This window comes from Panulirus ornatus, chromosome 1, assembly GCF_036320965.1.
Source record: "Panulirus ornatus isolate Po-2019 chromosome 1, ASM3632096v1, whole genome shotgun sequence".
NCBI lineage: Eukaryota > Metazoa > Arthropoda > Malacostraca > Decapoda > Palinuridae > Panulirus > Panulirus ornatus.
This window is the reverse complement of record NC_092224.1, coordinates 76,065,794-76,088,701: the sequence shown is the minus strand read 5'-3', so window position 1 is coordinate 76,088,701 and position 22,908 is coordinate 76,065,794. Positions and strand designations below refer to the sequence as shown.

General features: G+C 38.7%; 1 protein-coding gene across 2 annotated transcripts in view; it reads right to left on the bottom strand.

The window, feature by feature from the left end:
* Positions 1–175: 175 nt before the first annotated feature.
* The window catches only part of LOC139749831 (uncharacterized), a 275,451-nt gene continuing 252,718 nt past the window's right edge, over positions 176–22,908 (bottom strand). For both annotated transcript variants that reach the window (XM_071664142.1, XM_071664132.1), the window contains 5 exons: positions 18,019–18,144; positions 12,171–12,302; positions 4,306–4,423; positions 3,558–3,712; positions 176–3,379 (listed from right to left, as the gene is read on the bottom strand). In XM_071664142.1, the coding sequence (XP_071520243.1) occupies positions 3,277–3,379; positions 3,558–3,712; positions 4,306–4,423; positions 12,171–12,302; positions 18,019–18,144 (634 nt within the window). In that variant the 3' untranslated portion in view covers positions 176–3,276. The remainder of the gene's footprint in view (positions 3,380–3,557; positions 3,713–4,305; positions 4,424–12,170; positions 12,303–18,018; positions 18,145–22,908) is intronic.

Sequence of the window (22,908 nt, the reverse complement as noted above, 5' to 3'; positions counted from 1 at the left end):
CTAATAACCTTGCTCTTATTCATATTTACTCTCAACTTTCTTCTTTCACTCTCTTTACCAAACTCAGTCACCAACTTCTGCATTTTCTCTCCTGAATCATCCACCAGTGCTGAATCATCAGTGAACAACAACCGACTCACTTCCCTCATTGCAGGTTAAATAATGAAATTTCAAAAATGGCATATACTTTATTGTAATATTTTTTTACTGCCAATGGCATTGTTACAAGTATTCCTAATGGTTATAACCAATCAAGAACTTGTTAAGAGGCACTGGGGAAAAGGAAAGTTGTCTTAGTATAAGTCTTACCAAAATAATTATGTTAGGTTATAAAAATATGGAATGTGAGATTTTGGAATGTGAGATTCGTTAAAAACGTGTTATATACATACAATAAAATTGAATGGAATCCTGCACAGTAACCACTTGAAAATCACCCTTACATGAATTAAAAAAATATCCTTTTATGGCAGGGAATAAACTTCTTACATACTGACAAATAGTTATCAGTAAGCTTAAATGTTGCCATAAAGCAATACAATACTGAATTTTTGGCTTTATCACACATGAATGGATGGCTCATAAGTAAAGTAGACCTTGATTCTGGTACTACCTAATCATCAACACCACTTTGGTACTTGAACAACAGCTGGTAATGCTCAGCTTGATTTTCAACTACTTGTTGCGTAGATATCTGCACACTGTACACACTGAACAAGCATGAAAACACTAGCTTGTAAAGAATATAATACTGCATCACATTTAGTGTAATGTGAAGGCATTTTAGAAGTCAGCATTGCTATTACAATGGAATTGTAATTCTATCTATCTATATCTCTGATGCCTGTTTCCTTTAGGAACTCCCTAAGAGGGTGGCCATGGCAAAAGAGTTTTCATAATTGATGTCATTTGATAAAAAATGTCATTTCATGCAATACATTAAAATTGGGTAATGATACATAATTTTTTTTTCACAACTACACATTACAATGAACCACAGTGTTTTCATCAGTTGTAACACATGTGAGTCATACTTGGACAGAAAGTATTCACAACATGTTACTATAAAACAATTCTTATCTGTCAAGGCCATACTTGGATGGAATATGTTCATACCTACGTGTTTTTTTTTTTTTTTTTCAAAAAGACAAAAGCACCTCTTGAGTTAATTCTTATGTGCCTGAGACAAATTTGGATGGAATGCAATATGAGTTGGCACAATTCAATTCACGTGAATTATGCTACAGCATTATATAAACACAACTTATATACACAGTTTACTGATTACTGCATACATGAATGCAGGAAGAGATCATAAAATGTACAATGCTGAAATGTGTGGACTCTTTCCAACTTTCAACTCCAGCAGTTGGCAAGTTTATAAATTACATTGGTGTTGGAGTGCAATCACCAAAATATTTTCTGTATTGCTGAAGTTAAACACACTTGAATTATAACTCTTTAACTCACGAAATATTTTAATTTATGTCAAGAACTGGAATTCTAACTATCTAATTACTTTATATTTTCTGCTGCATCACTGCTTTAGTCCTTACCATATACAATAAATATGAAAATATGTCATGCCTTTGCAACTAGTAATTTCTAGAGACACTGTTCAACCTAATTTTCTTTAACATGAAGATATTCTTCTTGATATCTTATAAACTGTATAACTACAAGAGATTTGGCATATCTGTAAAATCTTACACTGGGAGGAACAAGTGCAAAACTCCTTATGGTTCGCTTGTACATCTTTATGTCTAGAGTGAAAAAACTTTTAAACTTCAAACATTTCCTCAGCACTTGAGTCATCAAGTAAGATTTCTCTTTAAAACTACAAGCCTTCACTACACACATGCAACAATCATTCACCTGGAATTCTCCAATGAAATACAGTAAATCATCAACTTAACAGACTATGATTCAATGGACCGGGCAAATAATAATGCATTAATTAACAATAATAATAATAATAAAATCTCAAACACTGCACCACGTGCATTTCATATCGCACTTGTTTTTGGTAGAGTGAGGTATACTTGCTTTGTTTCTATCTCAGTCTGCCTCAAGCTACTGTGTGGTCAGGTGGTTAGTATACAGAGAAAATTGTGACTTTATTTATTAAATAATTCTGCAATCCTTACAATTTAAAATGGCATCAAGTGATTGAGGAGTTAAAAGAAAGCATGTGAACTGTATAAATATACAGTAATACAATATACTGTACTAAAAAATGGTCCATAGATCACATTCTCGATCAATAAACTTTCGGCATTAACAGCACCCCTTCCCCCAATTAGTCAGTTAAGTCAAGGGTTTACTGTACTTACCTTAATCCCAGCATCTCTGTCAACCTTATCATAAGCTTCCTCCACATTCACAAAATGCCACATGCAAGTCCTTCTGTTTCTCCAAGTATATCTCGCATACTCTTCAAAACAATACCTAATCCACATGTAGCCATGTTGTTCCTCTTGAGTCTTACGTTCTGTGCATGCCAACACCTCAATCACCCCTTTCCCATACAACTTACCAAGTTTAACTCAACACTCTTATACCCCTACTTTCTTTTTATATATTCCTGTTTGCCATTTCTCATTGGGTAAAACCAAATACTCATATAAATCAACCTATCACTTAAAGCTACCAAACTTAGATTAGCTATGAATACCTATATTACTATTGCAATGGTACTGTCTAGTTCTACATAAATAACTACCCTGAAACTGAAGCTTCAGCCATCTGAAAGCCTTATTAGTACAGTTTTATTCCTATAATCTTTTAAGAGTCCTTTAGGAATAACTATACATAGTAAAAAAATTTACAACAATTAAGGCTTTCATGCATGGTCATTTATAAATTTGGACAGCCCTGAGTTACCTTAGTTGGAAAGAAAAAATTTTCATAGTTCTATAATGATTAATTAATACTGAGTGCTTTAGAGCATTTTTTATATTTCTAAGATTTATTCCAAAAGTAAAACTTTAGAGACCATTTGCTAAATATTTTCACAAAATTTTTCATGGATGACAGCTAAGTTATTTATGCTTTAAGTTTGTACTGCTACTTAGGCCTTCATTTTTTTTCTCTGGCTAACACTACGTGCCAGTATTAATCACAACAAACTTCCACAATAAGTATATATTACTGAAATATTTCTATTTAATCATGAAAGGAATGTTCTGTCACAAACTGATCACAGGTAAAACAGCATCTCTTTCTTCTGGTTAACAGACTTATGGTGAACATACATACTCTAGAAATATGACATATCTAGTGACGAAAAACAAGGGTGAAGAAAGCAAGCGCCAAGATGATAAGGAAACTGCTCTCAAGCCCAGCTGCACCAGCAACTCGACATTTGAGGAAATCATATCTGAGGAAGAAAATTGCTTTCTTTTGTTTCCACCCAAAAAAGGTCACATGCTAAGGTCAAAACAAAAATATAATATAGGCCAATATAACACTCATGTCTTTAGATCTGAATTAAAGATCATATCACAATACATTCATCCTAATTAAACATAAATCACATGCAGAAATGGATAAATTACCTGGTTTTCTTGTCACGGACAATGTTGATAAACTCAGCCTCAACCAACTGTCCATCAAAATAGGTGATAGGGTCTTCAAAAGGATACTCAAAGCCTTGGATACATTCACACTTATAACCACCTGTGTCAAATCCTCGACCTTGAATTGGCACACACTTGAAAAACAAAAAATATATCATAAATAATTCCCAGTGTAATAAAACTTTAACAAATTCACAAGTATGGCAAATATGAAGAGTAAGGGTAAGCAAATGCATGAAGGATCGAGTAAGTAGTAATGTCAAAACTTATTGTCTCTCTTTTATTTTGTGTGTGTGTATATCTCCATTCTGAATAAGCTATGACTTTAAGGAACAGTGTACATGTATATCAATATCCATCATGAGGATTAACAGTTTAGAGGATTTAGAGGAAAGTCTAAAATCAACATTAGGAAAAAATTAAGTAGAGTGACTCATGGTATATCCTGTCCCAACACTTCTCTTATGGTGCTTCCATACACAGCAGTGGTAATGAAGATCAAACAGTAGCAATCATCATATCCACTGAAAAATACTGCAGATGACTAGTTGTCATTCATGTTGATTATCTTTTTTTCCTCAGCATCATTTACATTACTTTTGCAGAACTGTATATCAATCCTAAATTAAGGAGAGGGTAGTGCACTACACATCTGCAATTACTGCATGACTCAACTAAGAGAAATAAAGTAAGAAAAAAAAAATTGTACTCTTTTTAATGTACTTACATAAGAAGTCCTCCTGTCACATCTATGAGTGTTCTTGAAAGCATTCTGCACAAAGTATTCATTGGGACACTGATTGATGTCTAACTTGAGAAGATCCATGGTAACTCTAACTGCACCTCTGGAAATATATGGAATAAAGATTTAACTCCCTGAGATGTTAATGAGGCAAAAATTAGTAACTTATACTGCAGGAATACGTAACTGAGAACTATCACCTTCCACCTGTAAGTTTCAGAATGGCTTGGATAAGAGGGATGAAGTTCATTTACCAATGGTTTAAGAGTAAAGTTTGTAAGTATATCAAGACTTTTATTTTTCATCATCATGTGGTATGGTTCTTATGGAAGACCTTGAAAATTTATTTAATCAGCAGGTCTCCATATGGTCTACAGGAATAGGTGAATGTTAGTCCTTCCATCACTTAGTTTGATTATGCCACAATAGCATACTTGTACTGATATGAACTGCAAAGTAACTTTTTTATCATCACTTTAAAGATGAAATGTATGTGCTATCCATATACTTAAGGAGTTTAAGCTGATACACATATAATTACCTAATTGCACAGCAAAGAGAGTTTTACACTCCTAGGACCTTATCTCTTGAACCTTATCATCATACAACTTTCTAAAACTTTGTATACTCTCAGCATTCATGGTCATCACTTACCTTACACCACTCATCCACAACTCTGATACCATAACACTATTTCTTTACAGCTTGTCTAATGAGTTTCTTAATCTCTTTGCATCTTCCAAATGTGTTCTCTGTTGACATTATTAATCCATTCAATGTGGGCTGGACATATGCATCATGGTATTCTATTGTATGCTCACTGTGGATAAGATGTGAGAACAAACTTTTTTTAATCACCTTCAAGGCAAAGTACATGGCAAATAATGCTCTTGGTGGTATGCCATGCCCTGATACCCAATGCGGTGGTATGCCATGCCCTGATACCCAATGCTACAGCTTAAAATTTTTCTGTACACTGGTCAGCCTATGTGAAAATGTCAAGGAGACAGTACAAGATCTGTGTCCATTAGTAACGGAACTTTGTGAAACTCTTGCGGAATAATATTCGTCTATGACAGAAACACTCCTAAAAATACCAGACAGACAGAAATACTTCTAAAAATACCACACAGACAGAAATACTTTTAAAAATACCAAATACCTCATTAAACCTGCCTGACAGGATATCTGGTGTACCCCATAAGCTTGGGAGTGGAGCAGCATAACTTAAAATGCATACAGCAAAAGTAAGCAATTTTTCAAGTTGAACTGGACATCGTTTATTAAGAAAATTATATTCTAGTTGATCCTAATAACATAACTATAGATATACATCTTTAGAATATTAAAAAATTTCCAACAAAGAAAGTGCATGGTTGATATTTGGACTACTACAGTGAAAGGATTAAACTGGTTCAGGAACAAAAAGACTGATCAAGTCTCCTATTATTCTTCTCTTTTCCATGGTAAGCAACTTTATAGCCTCTTAACCCAGTGTCTCTCAAATGGTGGGTCATGGACCCCCATGGGGCTGAGAGGGGGGTTTCCAGTGGGGTGGGAAGGTTTTGCAAGCAGGCCACTCTGAGCTAAAATAATTTTTCTTTAGAGTATGACTATAAACTCCAAGTAAACATTAGTAAAAAAAAAAAAAAAAAATGGCCTGCACTTGTTTCCACACTTGTAGCGGTTATTTGTGGGCAAAAATAAATTCTCAATTCTCTGTCTGTTTACAACTAAAGGAATAAAAGGGGGCTGAAGTGAACAAAAACCCAGACATAGGGGTCATCAGGCAAATCTGGCTGAGCAACATTGCTCTAACCTGTCTCTACAAATCAACTCTCCTATTTTAGATACCATCTTTATGTCTTCTCAACTCTCCCTATTAGATATTGATGTTTAACAAAGGTAACCAAACTCAAGAAGAATACCACATAGTAATCTATATGTAGGCTCATACCACTTACAGCTTACTGAATACAAAGAATAAGAAAGAATTCAAACTGCAAAAGACCCTTGGGTGCTTTCAAGGCTGTTTGTGATAGTGGAAGATACAAGAAATTCATAGATTAATGTGGTAAAAGTTTTAAGGTATACAGATTATTCAGAGAATAACCTGCAAATTGCTAATGTGACCAAGAGAAGCAAATAATGTAATTGTGGAATTATAGCGAAATCTTTATCAAGTCTCTTCTTAAATGTATCTATATTACTGCTTTCAATCAGTCGATTGGCAAACCATTCCATATGTTAACAGCGCAGTTGAAGAAAAAGTACTTCCTCTCATTCAAGGTTAGGTTAGGTATTACATCCAATAACACGAATGAAATCACATGAACCAAATCTTGAGTAACTGGTAGATCAAAATCATTACAGCAGATTCTGAATGCTTGTATTAAATCACCTCTTAGCCTCCTATTGTCCAAGTTAAAAAGATTTCAAGTAAAATTTTATTTGCTCTCAAAGAATTTATTTCTCAGCTCAGGAACCATCTTCGTAGCTCGATGTTGCACTCTTTCCATATCTTTTATTACGTAAGGGGACCAAAACTGAACACAATAATCAAGAAGGGAACAAACCAATGAATTGCAAAGGGCACAGATGATTTCTTGGACTTAAAATTTGTAAATCCTGTAAATCCAAGAATTTTATTTGGTCTTTTCACCACTTGTGTGTGTTGCTTACTTGGTTTTAGGTCATCAGAGATTATTGAGCCCAAATCTGTTTCCTTATTTACCTTTTGCAGTTCAACAGAATTAATACTGTGTTCTGCCTTAACCTCTCCACACTTATTCTGTCCCAATGTCCAAACCAATTCAGTGTACCCTATTCAGCTTTCTCAACCACATTCTTTTTTTTTTAACCAATCCTTCTCTTACCCTTTTTTCATTTACTCAATCAAACCACCTCATACACATTTTGTCCTACAACATTCATTTCCAACACATTCAATCTCATCTGCACATCCTTACCTACGGATAATGCCGTGCATCCATACAACATTGTTGGGACTATTATGCCTTCGAGCATAACCATTTTTGCCCCCGACTGCAAGACAATGACCTCCCTTTCCACACATACTTCTGTGCTTCCAGAACTTTTGCCCCCCTGCCCACCCTATAACTCACTTCCTCTTCAAGGGTTCCATTCTCCACCATTTCCACTACGAGGTATCTAAAACACTTCACTTCCTAAACGTTTTTCTCCATTCAATATCATATTTGGCAAAATAATCTTACATGTGACCTTATGTTTCATGATACAAAATCCATAAATAAGGATCTGGTAATCAATGTATTAAAGCTGATGCTTTATTCTCGTCCAACTTTGCATTCCCTGCCATACCAGATCTCCCACATACCCTTTTATTTCTTTCTACATTCCATCTAGGCACACCACTGCTCTTCTCAAATAGCTCATTTCTACAGCCTGGATTCTTGACCTCTGTAACTCATTCCATAACCATGTTTTGGGAGGAATATGCTGTCCCTTAATCCTCTCTTTACTTTCATACTTCCACCTTTACCCTTCATTATTCTATTAAGGGACTCCTTTATCTCTCCTTCCATGTCACCACACTTACTCAAGACAGTTCCTAGATACTTGAATTCCCTCACTTTTTCCAGTATTTTCCCCCCATATCCAAAGCACAATTTAGTAAACTTTCTTCTTTCACTCTATATGGTTTTACAAAATCTGTACTTTCACTCTTTTCCTTTCAAACACCGTTAATTTACTTTTACTTGTATTTACCTTCAAATGCCCCATTCAAACACCATTAATTTACTTTTACTTGTATTTACCTTCAAATGCCTATGTTTAAATGCATCATAAAATTCACTTACAACCTTCTGCAACACCTCTTCACTCTCAGCAAACAACACAGTATCATCCACAAACAGGCTTGCCACTAGCCACCATATCTCACTGCCACACTCCATCTCTGCACCCCTTTTCCCTAGTTATGCTTTCATCTCTCCTATCACTCCATTTATATATATATATACTGAAAAGCCATGGTGTCACCACACAGCCCTGCTTCACACCTCCATGTATCCCAAAACTTTCGCTCAGCTTTCCATTCACTCTTACACACGCATCTGCTCCTCTATAGAAGGCTTTCACACCATCCAACAGTTGTCCCACCATACCATATATCCTTAACACATCCCATAAAGCATTCTCCTTGATTCTTTCTCCATGTCCATAAAAGCTGCATACAACTTCTTACCTTTCACTAAAATACTTTTCCATGGTCATCTTTACTACAAAAATCTGATCCATACATACCCTATCTTAACTACATCCTCTTGCTCTTCAATTATTCTGCATTCAGTCATTTCCATCATTCTAAATTAATATTCTTGCATAACTTTTCCTGGAATGCTTAACAGACTTATTATTTTTTTTTTTTATTATACTTTGTCGCTGTCTCCCGCGTTTGCGAGGTAGCGCAAGGAAACAGACGAAAGAAATGGCCCAACCCCCCCCCATACACATGTATATACATACGTCCACACACGCAAATATACATACCTACACAGCTTTCCATGGTTTACCCCAGACGCTTCACATGCCTTGATTCAATCCACTGACAGCACGTCAACCCCGGTATACCACATCGCTCCAATTCACTCTATTCCTTGCCCTCCTTTCACCCTCCTGCATGTTCAGGCCCCGATCACACAAAATCTTTTTCACTCCATCTTTCCACCTCCAATTTGGTCTCCCTCTTCTCCTCGTTCCCTCCACCTCCGACACATATATCCTCTTGGTCAATCTTTCCTCACTCATTCTCTCCATGTGCCCAAACCACTTCAAAACACCCTCTTCTGCTCTCTCAACCACGCTCTTTTTATTTCCACACATCTCTCTTACCCTTACGTTACTCACTTGATCAAACCACCTCACACCACACATTGTCCTCAAACATCTCATTTCCAGCACATCCATCCTCCTGCGCACAACTCTATCCATAGCCCACGCCTCGCAACCATACAACATTGTTGGAACCACTATTCCTTCAAACATACCCATTTTTGCTTTCCGAGATAATGTTCTCGACTTCCACACATTCTTCAAGGCCCCCAGAATTTTCGCCCCCTCCCCCAACCTATGATCCACTTCCGCTTCCATGGTTCCATCCGCTGCCAGATCCACTCCCAGATATCTAAAACACTTCACTTCCTCCAGTTTTTCTCCATTCAAACTCACCTCCCAATTGACTTGACCCTCAACCCTACTGTACCTAATAACCTTGCTCTTATTCACATTTACTCTTAACTTTCTTCTTCCACACACTTTACCAAACTCAGTCACCAGCTTCTGCAGTTTCTCACATGAATCAGCCACCAGCGCTGTATCATCAGCGAACAACAACTGACTCACTTCCCAAGCTCTCTCATCCCCAACAGACTTCATACTTGTCCCTCTTTCCAAAACTCTTGCATTTACCTCCCTAACAACCCCATCCATAAACAAATTAAACAACCATGGAGACATCACACACCCCTGCCGCAAACCTACATTCACTGAGAACCAATCACTTTCCTCTCTTCCTACACATACACATGCCTTACATCCTCGATAAAAACTTTTCACTGCTTCTAACAACTTTCCTCCCACACCATATATTCTTAATACCTTCCACAGAGCATCTCTATCAACTCTATCATATGCCTTCTCCAGATCCATAAATGCTACATACAAATCCATTTGCTTTTCTAAGTATTTCTCACATACATTCTTCAAAGCAAACACCTGATCCACACATCCTCTACCACTTCTGAAATCACACTGCTCTTCCCCAATCTGATGCTCTGTACATGCCTTCACCCTTAACAGACTTATTCCCTTATAACTGCTACATACATCCTTAGCACCTTTTCCTTCGAATAAGGAACAATACTAGCTTACATCCGATTCTCAGGCACAAACTTCTGTTTCTATGCTAATTTACATATAAGATGCATCCACTCTACCACACTTTCTCCTCCATACTTCAGCATTTCAACCATAATCCCATTACTTCAGGTATCTTTCTTACCTTCAGCCTCATGACTGTCCTTCTTACCTCCCTTTTTGCTATAGATCCTTGCACTTGTATCCTCTTCCTTCCATCTTCCTTACCCAAGCATGTAACAACTGCTGCCTCCTGTTCTCCCACATTCATAAGTTTTTAAAATTACTCTCAACTGCTGCCTCCTGTTCTCCCACATTCATAAGTTTTTCAAATTACTCTTTCCATCTTCCTTTCACTTCCTCCTTTTGATTCAGCAACTCCACTTCCTTACTTCTTATACCAACATTTCCACTCTTACATCCATCCCTTTCCTTTCTCACCTCCATCCAGTATAGTTTCTTATTGTCCTGAAACTTTCCACTTAACTTCCTTCCAAAATTTTTGTCTACTCTCTTAGCTTTCCTCAATCAGCTTTTTAACTTTCCACTTACATATTTTGTATTCTTCACTCCTCCTTTGCTGAACTTCCACTGGTACATTCCTATCCAGCAATCTACTGTACGCCATTTTTTTCTGTTCCACAGCATTTCTAATCTCTTCTGTCCACCACTCATTGCCCTTTTTATTCCTATATCTCACTACTTTGTACCCTACTACTGACTCTACAACCTCTAATTTAGTATTTTTCTCAACATTTTAAATACCTCATTCACACGACTGCATTCCTACATTCACTGCACTTCCATCTAAGCTTTCAGTTACCTTCCTTTCATACCAATGGTTTGATGATATTTGCATTCCGTTTATTCCCTTAGCTATCTGATAAAACCTACTGACAAAGCTCATCACATCTCAGCAATTCTTAAAAGTATATGTATTGAGGCACCCACCTTGGTGTGACCTAAGCATCTTGGCTCTGGTAACCCACAGCCTGTGCAGCAACAAATGCTAAACAAGCTATCTATCTATCTACCTATAACTCCTAAGCCTGTTCCAATTAGAACTCCCTCAAAGGGGTGGCCACATTAAGTCTCCATAACTAGTGAACTCCAGTGATGCTTCTTAGCCTTTAGTGCCTCACCCTTAACAGGCCACTGGCAGAGGGCAACTCTTGTACGGTGTTTGCTGAGGCTCCTACCTAATTTTCCCACTGACCACTTCTATCTAATGCTCCTTCCAACTACTTCTAACTTATATTTCTACCTAAATGTTCCACAGTAGTCCACGTGTTAGTGAGGCACAAAGGAAAGACAACTACCTGGGTCAGAGGAGTGCAACTTGACATTCACTGAAGTACTGGCTCACTAAGATGTCACTAACCCTCCCGATATCCAGGCAGGCAGTACTGGAAATATACCTCCCTGGTAGTTGGCTGCCTACCAACTTCTACCTAAGCAAGCCTAGGTTAGTAACCTCAACAATGAAAAAAGGCCTTGTCGAAATGGATTTCAAAGCTTTCAACCTTGCAAAAACTTTCTAATGTGTTTGGTTTGTGGGTAAATGCATCTTAATAGGCAATGAAGAGCCCCTGCCTGCTGACTGCACTCTTATGAAAGAGCTTATGGAATCCTGAGTCTCACTGATGAAACTTCCAAATCTGAGATCGATCTTACATTTTCTGCACTGTTGAAATTGTAGCATACAGTGAGTCTTACAACTTGGACAGACAATATGCTGGGATACAGGGATGATGGTAACTGCTGGTTTGCTAAGGACCTCTGATTCCTTATCACTAGATACTACTGTAAGTCAATTACCTGCAGAGTGTATGATCATCATTTTGACAGTCCCCTTTAAGATATGTTGGTCAATGAATGAAATGACAAACTGGGCACAGCAATGGTTCTGAAGATAAGAATCAAGTATTAATAAATAAACATTATCAACTTACTTGAACTCTAACTTGGATCTTAATGAATCCCATCCAAAGAAGGGAGCTGTGTAGTGTATAACCCACTTCTTGACAAAACCATTGCAGTCAAACTCTGGTACGCTCCACTGGCCATGGTGTAGCTCTGCAGCCCTAGAGAGAAATGTAAAGCTATTATCAGTAAAAATGCAACCTTCTTATCAGTACCTTCTATGAATAAAAACTTTCATGATACACTGTTCCAACAGTCAATCATAAAACTTGGTTTAGTTATACTATTCAAGACCATACGAGACTGGATGTGAAGCTGCCGTAAGGGACTGGATATGAATGAATGAGACCATTTCTTTGTCTGTTCCTGATGCTACCTCACTAATGCAGGAAATATATATATATATTTTTTATTTTATTATATATTATTATACTTTGTCGCTGTCTCCCGCATTTGCGAGGTAGCGCAAGGAAACAGACGAAAGAAATGGCCCAACCCCCCCCCCATACACATGTATATACATACGTCCACACACGCAAATATACATACCTACACAGCTTTCGATGGTTTACCCCAGACGCTTCACATGCCTTGATTCAATCCACTGACAGCACGTCAACCCCGGTATACCACATCGCTCCAATTCACTCTATTCCTTGCCCTCCTTTCACCCTCCTGCATGTTCAGGCCCCGATCACACAAAATCTTTTTCACTCCATCTATCCACCTCCAATTTGGTCTCTCTCTTCTCCTCGTTCCCTCCACCTCCGACACATATATATCCTCTTGGTCAATCTTTCCTCACTCATTCTCTCCATGTGCCCAAACCACTTCAAAACACCCTCTTCTGCTCTCTCAACCACGCTCTTTTTATTTCCACACATCTCTCTTACCCTTACGTTACTCACTCGATCAAACCACCTCACACCACACATTGTCCTCAAACATCTCATTTCCAGCACATCCATCCTCCTGCGCACAACTCTATCCATAGCCCACGCCTCGCAACCATACAACATTGTTGGAACCACTATTCCTTCAAACATACCCATTTTTGCTTTCCGAGATAATGTTCTCGACTTCCACACATTCTTCAAGGCCCCCAGAATTTTCGCCCCCTCCCCCACCCTATGATCCACTTCCGCTTCCATGGTTCCATCCGCTGCCAGATCCACTCCCAGATATCTAAAACACTTCACTTCCTCCAGTTTTTCTCCATTCAAACTCACCTCCCAATTGACTTGACCCTCAACCCTACTGTACCTAATAACCTTGCTCTTATTCACATTTACTCTTAACTTTCTTCTTCCACACACTTTACCAAACTCAGTCACCAGCTTCTGCAGTTTCTCACATGAATCAGCCACCAGTGATGTATCATCAGCGAACAACAACTGACTCACTTCCAAGCTCTCTCATCCCCAACAGACTTCATACTTGCCCCTCTTTCCAAAACTCTTGCATTTACCTCCCTAACAACCCCATCCATAAACAAATTAAACAACCATGGAGACATCACACACCCCTGCCGCAAACCTACATTCACTGAGAACCAATCACTTTCCTCTCTTCCTACACGTACACATGCCTTACATCCTCGATAAAAACTTTTCACTGCTTCTAACAACTTTCCTCCCACACCATATATTCTTAATACCTTCCACAGAGCATCTCTATCAACTCTATCATATGCCTTCTCCAGATCCATAAATGCTACAAACAAATCCATTTGCTTTTCTAAGTATTTCTCACATACATTCTTCAAAGCAAACACCTGATCCACACATCCTCTACCACTTCTGAAACCACACTGCTCTTCCCCAATCTGATGCTCTGTACATGCCTTCACCCTCTCAATCAATACCCTCCCATATCATTTACCAGGAATACTCAACAAACTTATACCTCTGTAATTTGAGCACTCACTCTTATCCCCTTTGCCTTTGTACAATGGCACTATGCACGCATTCCGCCAATCCTCAGGCACCTCACCATGAGTCATACATACATTAAATAACCTTACCAACCAGTCAACAATACAGTCACCCCCTTTTTTAATAAATTCCACTGCAATACCATCCAAACCTGCTGCCTTGCTGGCTTTCATCTTCCGCAAAGCTTTCACTACCTCTTCTCTGTTTACCAAATCATTTTCCCTAACCCTCTCACTTTGCACACCACCTCGACCAAAACACCCTATATCTGCCACTCTATCATCAAACACATTCAACAAACCTTCAAAATACTCACTCCATCTCCTTCTCACATCACCACTACTTGTTATCACCTCCCCATTTGCGCCCTTCACTGAAGTTCCCATTTGCTCCCTTGTCTTACGCACTTTATTTACCTCCTTCCAGAACATCTTTTTATTCTCCCTAAAATTTAATGATACTCTCTCACCCCAACTCTCATTTGCCCTTTTTTTCACCTCTTGCACCTTTCTCTTGACCTCCTGTCTCTTTCTTTTATACATCTCCCACTCAATTGCATTTTTTCCCTGCAAAAATCGTCCAAATGCCTCTCTCTTCTCTTTCACTAATACTCTTACTTCTTCATCCCACCACTCACTACCCTTTCTAATCAACCCACCTCCCACTCTTCTCATGCCACAAGCATCTTTTGTGCAATCCATCACTGATTCCCTAAACACATCCCATTCCTCCCCCACTCCCCTTACTTCCATTGTATATATATATATATATATATATATAGAGAGAGAGAGAGAGAGAGAGAGAGAGAGAGAGAGAGAGAGAGAGAGAGAGAGAGAGAGAGAGAGAATATGATGGAATGTAAGTACTTGAGGTCAACCTTGGTGATATGGAAGGATAGGTAAGGGACAGAGCAGTACAGGGTAGAAGTTATAGGGTCCCTTAGAAATTACATACATGCCAGAGCTCTGAAACATACTTACTATTAATTGTTGGGGGAAAAAATCTCAATTTACTCTAAGCCATATTTCTGATGGCCTTCTGAGCACAGTTATCTATCCAAGTATACTCTTACATTCAGGGGTAACTATTTCATAAACATTCACTACCGGACAGAGTATCTGGCAGTGCAATGGTGTGAATGGCTAACAATATGGTTTTATATCAATTTGCATTAGTACCACATGAGTAGTGAGCAAAAGCCTTTCTTGGCTTTTCAAATAGCCTTCAAGGATGACTATTTGAAAACTGAAATATGCTGTCACCTTTGTGTTGAATAAATACCATGAAGTTGTAGCAACATTGATACTTCAAAAAAAATTTTTTTTTCTTTTTTGCCTTTAAAGTCTGGTGCTGGTACCCTTGCAACCTGCCTTCAATCTGAGGTACATTCAATATATTATGAGGCTGCCAGGTCACCTACTTTGAACTGTGCAGTGAATGAATAGTAATGTATAAGGATTTTGACAAGCAGCCCTTTGTGGCCTCAAAACAGCCTGCAAGACAATGTGTAGCATCTTAATACCTTGCCTAAATTCTGAAGCACCTATACCCAAAATCTGGAGTCTCTTGGTGCTACAGTCCATTCATGAAATGGTAACACAAATGCACAAACATTTGTATTTATGAATTAGATTTCTTCAGTTGTATCTAAAAAATTAATGTTGTGTGTGTTAATATAAGTTGTCAATAAAGAAGAGATCCCTGAGACAGAGGCAAAGTAAGGTAATGCAGGTATGAAGCTGAAAGATGTATGAACATGTGTGACATTGCATTATGTGTAATGTGTGCATATGTGACTTGCATGAGTAAGGTGTATATAAGGCATAGACATGTTTCTGCTGGGATCTGCTGTTTGCTGTTGCATGTTTCATGTGAAGGTGCTTTCTGGGTGTATACAAGACAGGTAGTGTGGCTAAAGATATGAGTGTAAATCAATAAATATATGCACTGGAAGCACAATTAACCCAGTGTACTATACACCTTTCAACTCAAAACATCCAAAACCTTTCTAGAAGTGTGCAGTAAATACAAACATCTTAACCACCACCTTGATGGGGAAATGATTTTAAGAAACAAAAATGACCTCAATTTCGATGAATCAAAGGGAGGACAGAGATAGCTTAGTTTCTACATATTACCAAAAGTATGTATCAGTCAATCCATACCTTATAAAGCCTTTTCCTACCACATATTAAAGTAACCCTAAGAAAAACTTAACTTATGTATACTTATATATAACTTATTTATACTTATATATATGTGTCAGAGGTGGAGGGAACGAGGAGAAGTGGGAGACCAAATTGGAGGTGGAAAGATGGAGTGAAAAAGATTTTGAGTGATCGGGGCCTGAACATGCAGGAGGGTGAAAGGCGGGCAAGGAATAGAGTGAATTGGATCGATGTGGTATACCGGGGTTGACGTGCTGTCAGTGGATTGAATCAGGACATGTGAAGCGTCTGGGGTAAACCATGGAAAGTTGTGTGGGGCCTGGATGTGGAAAGGGACCTGTGGTTTCGGGCATTATTGCATGACAACTAGAGACTGAGTGTGAACGAATGGGGCCTTTGTTGTCTTTTCCTAGCGCTACCTCACACACATGAGGGGGGAGGGGGATGGTATTCCATGTGTGGCGAGGTGGCGATGGGAATGAATAAAGGCAGACTGTGTGAATTGTGTGCATGGGTATATATGTATGTGTCTGTGTGTGTATATATATGTGTACAGTGAGATGTATAGGTATGTATATTTGCGTGTGTGGACGTGTATGTATAGACATGTGTATGGGGGTGGGTTGGGCCGTTTCTTTCGTCTGTTTCCTTGCGCTACCTTGCAAATGCGGGAGACAGCGACAAAGCAAAATAATTTTTTTTTTTTTTTGCTCTGTCGCTGTCTCCCGCGTTTGCGAGGTAGCGCAAGGAAACAGACGAAAGAAACGGCCCAACCCACCCCCATACACATGTATATACATACGTCCACACACGCAAATATACATACCTACACAGCTTTCCATGGTTTACCCCAGATGCTTCACATGCCCTGATTTAATCCACTGACAGCACGTCAACCCCGGTATACCACATCGATCCAATTCACTCTATTCCTTGCCCTCCTTTCACCCTCCTGCATGTTCAGGCCTGGATCACACAAAATCTTTTTCACTCCATCTTTCCACCTCCAATTTGGTCTCCCACTTCTCCTCGTTCCCTCCACCTCCGACACATATATCCTCTTAGTCAATCTTTCCTCACTCATTCTCTCCATGTGGCCAAACCATTTCAAAACACCCTCTTCTGCTCTCTCAACCACGCTCTTTTTATTTCCACACATCTCTCTTACCCTTACGTTACTTACTCGATCAAACCACCTCACACCACACACTGTCCTCAAATATCTCATTTCCAGCACATCCATCCTCCTGCGCACAACTCTATCCACAGCCCACGCCTCGCAACCATACAACATTGTTGGAACCACTATTCCTTCAAACATACCCATTTTTGCTTTCGGAGATAATGTTCTCGACTTCCACACATTCTTCAAGGCTCCCAGGATTTTCGCCCCCTCCCCCACCCTATGATCCACTTCCGCTTCCATGGTTCCATCCGCTGCCAGATCCACTCCCAGATATCTAAAACACTTTACTTCCTCCAGTTTTCTCCATTCAAACTTACCTCCCAATTGACTTGACCCTCAACCCTACTGTACCTAATTACCTTGCTCTTATACTTATATATATTCATTTAACCCTTATTTCTGCCACCAGTCCAAATCATCTTAGTTACCCTCACTCTTATTCATAATCACCCATGAAAAATTTCCACAAAGTCCTCTACAGATACTTAATGACACAAACATCCAACACTTCCTTTTCCAGTTATAGAGAATATAACAAAAAAATAACAAGAAGTCTACTCCAAAACTCAGAGATATGGATAAAACTCACTTGTAAAAGGTTGGGTAACGTTCATACTTCCTGGCGTACATCCCTGTAGCATTGTGTCGCAACTTTAATTTTATCCAATATTTCTCGAGGTCATCAAAATTGGTGGACCATCGGCTCTTGAGTTTCCTATTAAGATAAAACAAAAAAAAAGAGATATGTGATATTCCAATACTGAAGAATGCTTGAGAATGAGGAGGTAAAGTAATATGTCACATTGAATATTCACCACCAACACTTTAAGCTCAAGCACTGGGTGCTCAAGCACTAACTGCATTACCTAAACATTAAGCAGAATTCTCAGGAACCATTTCAAACAACAATGGCATACATCCAACACATATAAGCATACATGTGTACTGTGAGTATATTCTCCTCGAATGGAGAAAATGCCACTATGATATGATGCTCTCTCTGCTTATCCACCAATCCTCCATACATTGGATAAATCATGTGCAAGCAGCCATTCAATTCACTCACACATATCCTGATGTTCAATGGGCTGGGAGGAAAAAAAAATCCACATTATAATAGTTTTTGAGCTCTCACTCTATATACAAAGCAGATCTGTCAAGCCAGACTGATGTTTTAATTCACCAAGAAATCATTACTTCCTCTTTACAATATTTCTGGTCAGACAACTATCCAGGAGTCTAATTCTCAAATGTTATTCTACCACCTCTCAAAAACTGGGGTTCACTGGTAATGTACATAAAAAAATTAAGGATATTTTTTCCAATAACTGTGAAATCAACACATTCACAAGACCAACTGTTACACAAGTACATAAAGCAGTGAAAACTGACAAATCATATTCAACAAATTTGTGTTTGAAGTGTGCATATAACTAATTAGGATTATAAGTCATGCTAGTCAAATGTTATCAAATATAACACTGTCAAACTTTATCACTTGTTGCTTTTTCAAATTTTCACTTATTCTTTAATTTCAATAACCTATTCACTGTGGATGGGGCATATGTGCCATAATGAATTTTTCTTTTCAGTTCACTGCTTCTGCAGCATACATGCCCTGATCATTCTTTTTCATGTTCACTTCAGCTGAGGTGAATATACACAGCCATCAATGTTTGTAGTAGCATCCTAAGCATTGTTTCCTGACTCTACAGCATAATTTTCCCTTACACTGCTTATTATATATGGAGATATCATGGAAGACTGTACAAGATCTGAGCTGTCATGCTTCTTTAAATATTCATATAGATGAAACACTCCTACAAGACAATAAACAGTACTTATGAAAACCAAAAGTAATCAAATTTGTTTGTGACAAAAACACTTATAAAAATATCACATATATCATTACATATGCCTGGCAGCATATCAGAATAAATCAATGGACCCAGAGTAGACATATACAATGCCTCAATAGGTTGTCCTGTATAGCATTTCATTTTGAAAATTATGTTCTGTCTATCTATATCTCTGATGCCTGTTCCCAACTGGAACTCACTCAAGGGGGTGGCCAGGGCAGTAGAGTTTCCATAACTAGTGAACTCCAGTGCCGCTTTTTAGCCTTTCGTGCCTCACCCTTAGCAGACCACTGGCAGAGGGCAACTCTAGTGCAGTGCTTGCATGAGCTCCTGTCTAACCCTAATGTTCCAACTGACTACTACTACCTAAAGCTCCTGCCTAATGTTCCTACCTACAACTTCGTCCCAATGTTTTTACTTAATGTTCCTGCCTAAGTACCTAATGTTCCTGCCTAAGTGCTCAACCTATCAATTTCAACTATTGCTCCTAACATTTTCCCCAAAAGCAGGCTCGTGCATGGTGCTCACCATTAAATAAATCAAGAGTTACGAAGAATGAACTGTGTTACTTAAGTGTTGTCAAGTGTTATGTATGACAAGGAGGTACTGTATATTTGTAGACAGAATGCCAGTAATCCACATGGGGATGAGGCAGAAAGAAAGGACAACTATCTGGGTCAGAAGAGTGCAACTTGACAACCAATCAAGTGCTGGTTCGCTATGCAGGCATCACTAATCTTACCAATACCTATGAGAATAGTTCTCTTAATATACCTCCCTTGTCATTGGCAGCCTACCAACTAGTTAACTATTGTGCACTGCACAAGACAGTTAGAGCGTGGATGTGAGTGTATGCGGCCTTTCTTCATCTGTTCCTGGCACTATCTCACTAACATGGGAAACAGTTATCATGCATGAAGAAAAAGTTTATCATTACAATAAACTTGAGGTATATTTCTTTAAAATATTTGAGAATACTCAGCATACACAATGTCCACAGTGAAAGGATAAAGAATTGTTTTCCCTGTTTCCTTCAACAGTTTAAACATTTATTATGGCCATGCACCTGTTTGAAAAACCTTTCCACCTTGAAGTATATTCATCAAACAAGAGTGCAAAAATTAAGTCCCTATATCTTACAATGATTCTATAAAGTGTGAAAGCTTATTATCATACTGGTGGTTATAGAGGAAAAAGTGGAAGGTCACTGACCCCAGCACTAGGTTTATCTTGTGTTAGTTTGTCGTACTGGCTTAATCTCTTTTCATCGGACAAAATCCCTACTTTTCTTCATTAATTAGTTGCTTATAAGCCAAGCTTTAATAAGAAAAAACAATTCCTCCTGTTGTAATCAGGTAGAATCAGTTATAGATGGAAATTGGCCTCTTTTGCATACATCTACTCTAACCTGTCATATACTCATATACTGTATAATGTGCAGAAACTAAAGGCCATCATCCAAAGGCAAACCCCATAGACTATTCCATAATAAATTTGACCACTTCATTTGCCCTGATTCAGCCCTATGACAGCACATCATGCCCATACTCCACATTATAACTGATTCATTCTATCTCAGTCTTTCACCCTCCAGAATCATCAGGCCCTAATAACCCAAAGCCTCTTTCACTCCATCCTTCCATCTCCTTGGTCTTCCTCTCCACCTTTCAGCCTCCTTTTCTGACTTTAGATCCCCTTAGTAGCAGTATGTAGGAACATCAGCTAGGAACATTAGGTAGAAGCCTCTGCCAGTGGCCTGCTAAAGGTGAGGCACCAAGAAGTGGCACTGGAGCTAAATAGTTATGGAGACTATTGCTGCAGCCATCCCCTTGAGGGAGTTTCAGCTAGGAACAGGTGTCAGAGATATAGATAGACAGACAGATCCTCTTAGTCGTTCTTTACATATCCTTACCATATGTTTGAATCATTTCAGCAGACCCAGGTCAGTTCTCTCAACAATACTGCACTTACTTGACACAGCTTTCGATAATGTTATTCTTTACATGATAAGCATTAACGGCTCAAGACTCACATCTATACAACACTGTCAATTTGACTCTGCCTTTAAACATACTCATTTGTGTTTTACCAGACAATCCTTAATGCACATACCAACAGTGCTGCCAGTTATCTATTTATTTATCATACTTAGTGGCTGTCTCCTGCCTTAGCGAGGTAGCACAAGGAAACAGACTAAAAGAAAGGCCCAACCCACCCACATACACATGTATATACATAAATGCCCACACATGCACATATACATACCAATACATTTCAACGTATACATACATATACATACAGAGACATATACATACATACACATGAACATATTCATATGTATAATGCTGCCTTCATCCATTCCCGTTGCCACCCCATAACACATGAAATGGCACCACCCTCCCCCTACGCACGCGCAAGGAAAAGACAACAAAGGTCACATTTGTTCACACTCAGTCTCTAGCTGTCATGTGTAATGCACCAAAACCACAGCTCCCTTTCCAGGATCACCATAAAACTCACTTCAGTCCCCATGTTCCATCTCCCACCAAGTCTAATCAAAGATACCTAAAGGACTCCAATTCCTTCACTCCTCCCCATTCAAACTTTTCAAACCACCCTGTCTCACTGAAATGCAGCATCTCATAATCTTAAATTTGTTCACATTCACTTTCAGCTTTTGCACACTCTTCCCAAGCTCCATCATCAGCTTCTGGAGTTTCTCTCTTAGGTATATCACCGAAGCTGTATCATCTATATGAGTAACTGATTCACCTCCAGTGCCTTCCATGCCACATCCTCAGTAATGATCTCCCTCATTCCCATGTCCATAAAAGATTAAGCAACCTAACTGATATCACAAGTCTTTGATACAGATTCACCTTCACTGAGAACCACTCACCCAGTGAAGGTGAGATGATAGTGAGTAGCTCTAGGTGGAGGTGGATCTACTTCAGATCAAGAAGTATGTTCCCTTCAATGGTCATAGAATTCTTTACATCCATTCCCATTAAGTAGTGTCTGTTTGTTTCTCAGTCTATCTCAGTGTCTGATTTTTGCAGGACTGTTTCTTTGTCTGCATTCAGTTGTCTGTATTTACAGATACTTGCAATATATGATATAATTCTACATTTATGGGGCTCACCTCTTAGATTTTGTTGTTATACAACACTTTTAACTTTTGTATGGTGCCTACATTTGCAATTTCATTGTTTGACTTATTCCTGTAGGTCATAGCTGGTAGGCAGCTAATGATCAGGGAGGTACATTAACAGTGAGTACTACTTGCCTAGGTATCAGGTGGGTTAGTGATGGCTGCTTTATGAGCCATCACTTCTGTGGTTGACAAGTTGTACTCTTCTGACCCAAAAAACAGTCTTTTCTTTCTACCTTACGTAGATATGGACTGTTAGCATTCTGTCCATATAAATACAATCTCTCCTTGTCATACATATCACTGGATATCAATTAACTCATGCAACTCATTCTTCACAACTCTAGATTTTCCTGATGTGAGTGCTATGCGATAGCCTTGCCTTTTGACATAATGGCAGAAGCAATTGACAAAAGTTAAAGGCAGGAACATTGGGCTAGAGCATTAGATAGAAGTTGTAGGTAGGAAC